This window comes from Pleuronectes platessa, chromosome 4 (assembly GCF_947347685.1).
Source record: "Pleuronectes platessa chromosome 4, fPlePla1.1, whole genome shotgun sequence".
NCBI lineage: Eukaryota > Metazoa > Chordata > Actinopteri > Pleuronectiformes > Pleuronectidae > Pleuronectes > Pleuronectes platessa.
The window spans coordinates 9,245,267-9,254,990 of record NC_070629.1 but is presented as its reverse complement, the minus strand read 5'-3'; the positions used below and the strand labels follow the sequence as shown (position 1 = coordinate 9,254,990).

Below are 9,724 nucleotides of genomic sequence, written 5' to 3'. Positions count from 1 at the left end.
CACACACACACACACACACACAGATTAATCATGTTCAGCCTGATTAACCTTGCCCCAATACTATATGGGTTAAACCTCCAATGTAAACAAATTTAATCCGCACCAAAATAAAAATCCTTTTCAAAATAGCTAGGTGGACCTGCTCCCCCTGGGCTTCCTAGAGTGCTTTTCAAAGGCATTACCTCAAGGTCGGTGGAAAAGCACTATGACCTTGAACTATGTCACTAGTCGTAACCAATCACTCCTCTGCAGAGACCATTAGCCCCACCCTCAAGCACACTACCTTGTCCTTTAGCATTAATGAGTCGACCAAAACGGGGGAAAACAACACATGAAAGCTGTACAGTTGGGAGCTTAGGGCCAATTAAACACCTCCCCAGACAGGAAATTAGTCCCTGCCTTAATCACAGGCAGTCAGGGTTGTCAATCTTTTGTCGGAGTTGGTGAATTCCAGCCTAGATCAATTGTTCTCCTGTCCCGTTGAACAGCGGCTTGGGAAACGGTCCGCGCACGCTGCATCATTAACCGTAGGTGCCTAATTAGACGCTGTGCTCTGATCAATAGCCAAGTTGATTGCTGACTGGGTAATGCAGTTTCAGGCCCCAGAGGAGACGGAAACACTTTGCACGCCTTCAGGAATTTGTCAGCAACACTGATGCTGGGTAAACAAAGTAATCAACCGCTGCACTTGACGGCGACGTGACACAGACTGTACCTCAGCGTTCTCTCTCAGCCTCCGTGCCCGCCTGCCTTGCCAAGGAGGAATTTTCCCTTTGTGCTCCCTCTATGAGAGAAGGAAATCAAAAAGGGCACCGTCTATTTTGAGATTCAAGGCGTGATTAGGCTGACAGCTAGTCGAGCGAGAGCGAGGCAGAGGGAGAGGGAGAGGCGGGTGGAGGTGGAAGTCAAACCTGATTAGGCCCACCTGCCAGGTTTCTCTTCCTCCCATCTCCAGGCCGTGATTGCTTGGCGGTAGCTCCCTCCTCTTCTCCGCCACGCTCGCCCCATCCCACCCTCATTCTGTCACTGTTGACCTCGGCGCACTGCTAATGCCCCTTGGCCAATCAGCACGCTTGCCCTGGCAGCGGCAGGGTAATTAAAAGGGAATTGTGTCCACTTGGCATGAGAGCTGGTGGGCACAAGGGTAGACAAACACTCTCTCTCTGCCGCCTTGCCTCCCTCCCTCTCTCCCAGCCAGGTGGTAGCGTACAGGACCTGTCAGATTAGCTGATGACCCTTTTAATTCTAGCCCAGCCGGGGGCCATAATTGATATTTACCGGGAAAGGTTAATTGTAGCAGTGATCTGCTTAAATTACAGTGGAGATCAGGAGACCGGGGCCAGCCACCGGGGGAGCCGCTACACGCAAACTGCTAGTCAAATGGATTACACCCTGCGGCCATCGCCACTGTACTCCAAGGTGGGGAAGCAGCATGGGACATTGTGATTGGCCAGTGCTGCACCAGCGCAGACTCTTCCTTGCTGAGCTCGCCAACCTCCCATCTGGCTGGGAATTTGGATGCACGCCAACCGCGGGTCTTGATGGCCTGCAATAAAACAAGTCATCCATGTTGGCATTAGGGTTGCCGTGATGTGGGTGGCTGAACACACATACTGACATTTCTACATTTAAGCTGCTAAAAGGCGGCAGTTTGTTCCACTGTTTGATCTTTTAATTAATTAGATTTATTAAGTTGTCATGGGCAGAAAACAGAAATTAAGTCGAAATGAAAGTATATTCTTTTATTCTATAAAATATTGCTAAAGGTGGGAATATGTGGATGTATGTTAAGCATTGTTTACAGTTTAGTTGTTGGGCTTATGTACTTTGTTAACGCTAGTGCCAAAAATATGAGGAAGTGTAGTGGATAGGGGTACTGTACCATTAAAGCAATGGAGCTAAACTTCTTAGGTGTAATTAATGGTGCATTTTGATTGTGGATCATAGTGGCAGCTAATCGTGGATTATGATTACAACTAGATTTCTTAGATATACAATATGCCTTCTCACATATTCTACTACCATTGACAATACCTCTATCATTACAATAGTCATTGCTGCTCCCTTCATCTCTGTCATACTTTACTTTTGCATAAATACTTTAACACCTCCATCTCTTAGACACTGTTGTTTCTAAAGAATGTTTTAAATATTGTTATTTCCTTGGCATGCTCTGCTTCATGCGTCACCTATTGCACTTCTCTCCGTACTGGGAGAGGGATCCTTCATTTGCTACTCCCTCTGAAGTTTCTATGTTTTTGTTTCTGTTAAGAAGCTCTTATACATATACAACAATACATATTAATATATTTCTAATTTCTCTCCATGTAGTCAACAGCTGGTTTTACTGAAATGACGCTTAGCACTCCTGTTGCCGGCTGCTGTGACTAAAGCACCAGCCTGCCGAGGTTTTGGAGTTGCAGGTGTTTTTGCTACAGCCACTTCTGCTTTGCATTTACCCAAAGCACAAACTGACATTGAGCTGTGAGGCACCACGTCGACTTTGTGTTTCCCTCGAGTTAGGAATAGGAGGACCACAGCCCATGGAACGTCAGTTGAAGCCATTTGTAGTTTTGCTTTATTGTTATGCATAGCTGCTCGAGCTCGGGGAGTCAGTTATAGATGCTGGCGAGTGACGGGAAACAAGATGGAGCTTTAATTTGTGCCCCCTGGTTGATACATAGCAGGTTTTGTTTTGCAGTGTGATTTATTGTTGTGACTGAATCTTTAAATTTAAGTTCTGGTCGTCAGTATGAAACTTGTTTTATGTCCATAAACTTGTTTATACATCAGAGGTCATTCAAAGATTAATGCACAGTCCAAGTTATCAATTGGTAGATTGAACAACATTCAATGAATCAGTTACTGATAGTGTACAATTATTCAATTATGAATAATGCCCTAATACTATGCTTATGAATGCCAAATACTGGAAAAGCTTTAAAAGTTTTAAAATCCATATCATCAATCCATATCATTTGCATTAAACTGACTCCTTCTCCATGTCATTGTAAAAAGTATAAGTGATTTACAGTTATATCATTACAATTTTTAGTACCATAATTTATGTCTAAAGGAGAAACAAGGACTCACCTCCAGTTTGCTGCAATTGCTTTGAAGTGAGAAGTTCACGTTTTGAGGATCCTCGTTTTTTTGTCGTCCCTGTAGATCAAACCTTTGGTGCTACGTCCGGTCAAAGTCACTGAGGATGAGACGATGCAGGAGCTCAGCCGGCCGCAGAGGAGCAACTCCAAGGAGCAGCTCAGCGAGGTGAGCCCCTGGACGAGACCTCTCCCCTTTTCACAGACCTCCTAAAGAGACGGGGTCTCTACGAGGAAGGGGACCCCTGAAGTGGGTAACAGAGAGCGGGTGGACGACAGCAACTTTGAGCTGAGATCAGAGGGCAGTGAGTGCAGCAGCTCCTGCTGTTTCCAACTCTCACCTCATAAATCCTCCAGTGCATTGCGAGAAAGAAAAAACCTGGTTGGCTGGCAGCACATAGACAGGAAATGAGCATCACCTTGTTGGCCTGGCATTATTTAAAGCAATGCGTGGTTAAATGTAGACATGACCTAACGCGGATCAGCCAGGTGTGGGCTGACCTTTACGACCCCAGAGTGGAACGAGTTAAGAAACGGTTCCAATTATCGCCTCGCTGGCAAACCATATGCTCGCCCATTTACAGGATGAGAAGGTAGCAAAGGAAAATGGAGGCCAGCCGTTGGTTCAGCATAAGGGATGAAATAATGCAATTTAGATACAGAGGAAGTAATGAGAATTTATGCAAAAATCCCAAGTGACTCATTTTAACTGAATGTAGAAATATGCTTCCTAACTAATGCCTGTCAAGCAGGCTTCCCAAACCTTACTAAATTCAATCAGACTATTCATTTAGCTGACGAAAGCAGGTGGAGGGAGGGAGGGAGGGGATATAAACAGCTTCCTTCTCCATCAGGGGTGAAATGGTGGAAAGAAAACGATTTTAATGAACTTATTAAATATATTGTTTTCAGCTATTCAGCTTCCCAATTGAAAATCCAGCCTGATAGGGAGAAAGAAAAAAAACTCACCCGGCATAATTTTTCCCCCAACTTTATCCTCTTTCTTTTTCCCCCCAAGTCGCGCTGCTCTGTTTCATTCATGTGCCACCCCTCCAACCCCACCCCCCTGTCCCCCCCTCTCTCTTGAATTTGTGTAAAAGGCTGTCTTTTAATGAAAAAGTCAGGAGGAAGAGGCGGGCTTGTCAGATAAAAGACCGACGCCGGTTGACAGCTCTGACAGGGATATACGACAAGCACGGAGAAGGAGGGAGGGCACGGATGACGGGGGTGGTGGTGGAGTGAGCATAGAAGTGGTGGAGGTGGTTGTTCTTGCAGTGATGGGGGGGGGGGGAATGGAAATTGCAGGCTGTAATCGCTGACAGTGTTAGATGTGGCATGTCTCTCTAATCTGCTGCCAAAAAAATGGTGCACAGACGCTGATCGCTGTAGCCACGCCATCCATATCTATCCATCTCTCTCTCTCCATCTGCCCGTCTTTACCTTTTCTCTCTATCTGTCTGCGTGTCTGTCCTTCCCTCTGCCGGCTGCTGTCGTCCACCTGGACGAGGCCGGCACGCGAGACACCTGGCAAGATTCCTCACCAGCACCGTGTCATTGTCTCCCCTTATGTTTTCTTTTTTTCCCTGCTCCATGAAATCTCCGCCACCGCACTGAGAGCACTGCTAATTTTCGAAAAATACACTCCACCACATCAAAGTGGCTCCCCAGCTTTAAGAGCTCTTAACTAATGATGCCGCATCGGCAACGAGTAAAATGGATTTCTCTTGTCTTACCGCCAAAGGAAATAGAGACAAATGCGACATGCGGACGCGCCCGCCTGTAAAAACAGTCATGCATCAATTTGGAAGCAGGGGGTAAAAAAAATTGCAGGGGATGCTGTTTGTTCATTGCCATGGTTGGGTCTTTATCTGTTTATTTTGACTAGGTAATTGTGCCTGCGGTGCAGCGGGGCCCCGGCACTAAGCCACACAGGGATTAGGGAAATGCGAGGTGGTGGAGGGGGTGGGTTCCAATGCATCTGTGTCCTGCGGAGGAGAGGGAGGCAGTTGTGGCGCCGTCATGGTCTCTAACACCCTCTTGTATCCACCCACACCCACCCACATACACCCAAACCCACCCACCTACTCGACCTTCCTGCCGCAGAGGCTATACACGCTCACAGCCCTTTCCTCATAAGACTCTATAGCTCTGATTGGCCTGGCTCTTGGCCTCTGTTCAACGACAAAAACCAATAGTCTGAGTTGAGAGAAGATGGACCAAACCCTCCCTTCTTGTCGCCATGTTTTTCTTTTTTCTTTCTTTCTTTTTTTTTTTTTTTAAAGTAAGGAGAGTGAAGGAGGGGGCATGGAAATGGGGAGAGGATTAGGGGGCGGATTTAGCAACATTTCTCTTCTCTGGGGCTGTTTAGTTAACCCTTAAATGCCGCCAGCATCCGCCCCATCCCTCTCACCACCAACTACCAGAACCTTTCACCACATGCACGCAGGTGCACACACAGACACACACACAGACAGACACACACACACACTCACACAGACACAAACACACACACACACACACACACACATACACACACACACACACACACACACACACACACACACACACACACACACACACACACACACACACACACTTGTCCTCCTCCCTCCCCCACACTGCCTCTCTGGGGCGGGTTCTTAAATCCTTCTGAAGTCCTAAGCGCTGCAGAAATCCATTGAGAGCCATGTATAATGGCTTTTAAGTGAGAGTGTTTAGCTGTATGCCGACCCTATGGCTTATGAACCGCTGGCGTTTTAATGGATCCCCCCCTTCCCTCCCCTCTTTCCCTCCCTTCACCGGCACTAAATCCAATGGATTGTCCCTCATTATCATTTAAATAAGCCTCTCTTTCTGCTCAGAATGCTCCAAGTTGAATGAACTCTACATAGTAAGGCTAATTCCAAATGGCCTTGGCCTCCCACCACCTATGCACATATGCGCTGCACACTCACAAACACATGCACACATTTAAATGCAGTCACAACATGAACACAGAGAAGAGAGCACATTCTCACTGGAACACACTTTTGGCCTTTTTCTATCCACGGATTTTGCCTTCCGTTCGGTCCCTCCCCTCCGCGGCTCTGGTCTCCTCTCTGGTTGCGTATAAGCAGGGGAGGAGAGGGGTTGAGCAAAGTGGGAATAGCCTTTTGATTCCCGCAGAGCCTGCTTTCCGGTTCGCCGCAGGGCTCCTCCCTAATCGTCACCGCGGGAACCGTCCTGCGAATCAGAGGGGCACACAGGCGTTGATGAGGGCTGAGGCCTACAGCAGGTGTGGGACAATGGATGAGGGGGCGCTGGGAGGGTGCGAAACAAGGGAGGTGGTCGCGGCGAAGGTGTGGGGGAGGTCGTTTGGATTGAAGGTGGACCTACGGATGAAATTGGTCTCGCAGAAAAGTCCCCTCCAGAGACCAAGGGGGGGAGAGATTGCCAATCTAGAGCGAGGAATAAAAGAAGTGAAAAGTGGAAGTGGAGGGAGGGATTCGGAGATTGGTATTCGTGCTAGGCTCTGACGGACGGAGCCAGAGAACAGAACAAACCCTGGTCTCTTCTGTCGCCTTCCAGCTCTCTGAGAAAACAGGAGGGGTTTGAAGGAGCAATTATACAGAACTGCTATAACATAATTAATGCGATCACACAAAGTAATGACTATATGGATATTCAGCACTTAATTAAGTCTGCATAGACAAAGTAAATTTTTTACAGTTTGGATAGTCTTTTAAAATAAATGAACAAAGATAAACATAACATGACCTCTTCTCTGAGAATAAAAAGCAGTTTGGTTATCATGTCTGTCTTTTATATGCCTTATATTTGCATATTATATATGCATATGCTGAGATATGCTCAGTTATCGAGCCTCTTGATGCTACCCTTTTTCAGTCTCGTGTTTTTGTTTTGAGCACAAAGTAAATACTTGAAAAATCATACGATGGAATAAGAGAAGCCGTCATATTCGGCTGGCAGGATACCTGAGCTGTCACTCACACTCAAAACAACAATTTCTTTATCAAGGTGCGTTTTATCATTTCATCTTCTGACGAAAGTGATGGAGTCAGCCCCGCGTGCCTACCCATTTTACACTGCACTCTGGAAGACACAGAGGGGAGTGAAGTCAAACAAATAAAAGCTGACACTTAATCTTGACCTGCACTGCAACACCTGATCTACAGCCTGTAATAAAAGCATCAGAAGTGATTATTTTGGCTGCAAGAAGTCAACAGGCAAAGATTAGAACACGTGTCATTAAACATCCAGTCGCTTTAAAAGGTATCCTGTGATAGGCATCTCAGAATAATTTTTCATTTTACACATGCACAGTTCACGCTGTTCGTAAAATTCATTGTGCAATATTACGCTACTATAAGTTTACCAAATAAAGAAGGTTTTCTGCAGTGAATTGGTATGATTGATTGCTTTTATTGCGGGTGTGGTTCATCTACCCTCGGTGGAAGGAGCCAGAATGTATGGGAGTGATGTGTGGTGGGCGGGTGTTACATGGCAGGGCGGCTAAAAGGTTAACGTGAATATTGATATTAAAGCGGCACAGCTTCATCATGTCTGTGTCAGCGAGTGAAACGCTCCTTAAAGGTCATCCCTGTTCTCCTCTCTCTCCCTACAGAGTTCCACTCACTCGCTGTCAGGCCGCGGCTACTCGGTAAGTGACATTTTCATGCTTCATAGCTTTACGGCAGAATTACAATCTCCAACGACCCGCTTTATGGCCCCGGCGCTCGACATTTTAATTATGTTAAATAGAGTAATGGAGAAATCATGATATTAGGAACATTAATTCTGGCTGACTGACTGATTAAATTGCGGGAAGGTGTCCTGTGCTACCTTGGCGAGAAGAGCCCTCGTTTTATTGGCATCGATCAGCGCCATTCGACGGCGCTGCAATTTGCCTGTCAGAGTTTTATGTCTTCCTCCAGTGACTGTCAGTGGAGGATCCATTTGCTCACATATCAGACAATATGCCTAAAAGCCTTTTAAAGGCCCCCACATCTGTGCAATAAATACAATTTCTCACCGCCAGAGAAACGCGTGTACATTTACACCCTCAGGAAGATTCATTGCAGTTAAACGTGTCTGATGATTTGCTGGAACTGGCTGTGCTTTAATAGGAGTCAGTGTGATGGTCTTTATCATGGAACATGTAGAGTGTTGTTCGAGGTAAATGTGCCCGAGAGGAATATTTAGAGATGCCTTGGAAAACGTGAGCCAAATCCCTTCAAACGTGCACCAGCTCACAAATTGTCAGTGTAGGACTATTTTTATCCCGTGAAAGCATCTGTTGCCTTGCCCCAGTGCGTTTTCCAACCGTAAATGTGTGCTCTTCCCCTCCCATTGTTTCGACGACGTGTCTAGTCTCTGGGTAATAGAGACAGCGGTCGTCCTTTATGTCCTTCGCTTAAAAGGGAACTCATAAGAGGAACATTCTTTAAAGTGTGCTACTTTTAGCTGATGAGTGGCATATGGCAGTTCTTATTGCTGCTTGGAAGCAATCATCCCGACAAACAAAACAACTATAAATGGTTTGTCATCGTTAATCTGCCTCAAAGGACTGCAGTTAAAGCGCTGAACAAAGCTTAACTTCAAAAGGCATTGATCTCTGCGCAATCTTTTTTTTTTTTTTTGTCTTAATAGAACATGTCACATTCCTATTCCCCAGCGGCCGCATACTCACAGATGGATGAAAACAAACAAGACCTTCCAAAAAAGCTTGCGGAGCCCTTTGGCTCGAGCTGTCAGTTTGAGTCGGCAGGGAACAAGGCCTTCTCTTTATATGAAAAGTGGAAGGAGGGAGACGGAGAGAGAGAGGGCAGAAGTGGAGGGGGGGGGGGGGGGGGGGGGTGCTTGTTGGTGGTGGGGGGGGGGGGGGGGGGGGGGGGCATTGTGCAAGCCAGGCAAAGTCCAGTAACAAGGGCAGGAAGTTTCGGGTTGTTTTGCTCCCTCTCCGGCTTTCCAGCGGTGCTATCTGCAGCGTGTGTAGCCTCTGGGCACCTCCTGGGCGCTGAGCTTTGACTCCCAATCTGCTCCGCTGCCAGGCCCGCTTGATTTCTGGGGTCTCCTTATCTGTAAGTGCTTCAGGCTTTACAGTATGATGGTTTTGAAGCGGGGTATGGGGGTGCAGGGTTGGGAGGCTCCAGGGAAATGCCAGGCAGAGGCTGAGCGGGCATGGGGCAGGGGGGGGGAGGAAAGGGCTAGGGGCTGGAGATAGTGTTAAGGCAGTAACTGGCTGATCAGTGTATGTGGGTGGAGGGCTGGTTGTAACGTGGGAAGGGGGTGTGGGAGGGTCAATGAGGCAGGCACAGCGGCCCAGTCGGCGCCACCGGCCACCAGCAGCACAGACAGGACTATGAATGTGCTGGTGGCCCCTGGGGCTGATCCCCTCCCCACTTACAATCAGAAAAAAGACAACAAAAAATCCCGAGGCTGAATAGAGGCTGGTTATCTGTCACAAGGCACTAGGAGGTACAAAAAAGACAATCTCTCCTGACAGATAGTTTTCTTCTTCTATGGGAGATGATGCCTCTTCGTGGTTATGCTTCCATATGTCCCCCCTCTTACTGTATGCTGCCTGCCAGGCTTGAATGGCCTCATTTGAATGGTTTACACAA

General features: G+C 47.1%; 1 protein-coding gene across 1 annotated transcript in view; it reads left to right on the top strand.

The window, feature by feature from the left end:
- The window catches only part of fbrsl1 (fibrosin-like 1), a 287,043-nt gene that overhangs the window by 124,416 nt on the left and 152,903 nt on the right, over positions 1-9,724 (top strand). Inside the window, exons 3-4 of the mRNA XM_053420416.1 lie at positions 3,169-3,270; positions 7,726-7,761. Of these exons, the coding sequence (XP_053276391.1) occupies positions 3,169-3,270; positions 7,726-7,761 (138 nt within the window). The remainder of the gene's footprint in view (positions 1-3,168; positions 3,271-7,725; positions 7,762-9,724) is intronic.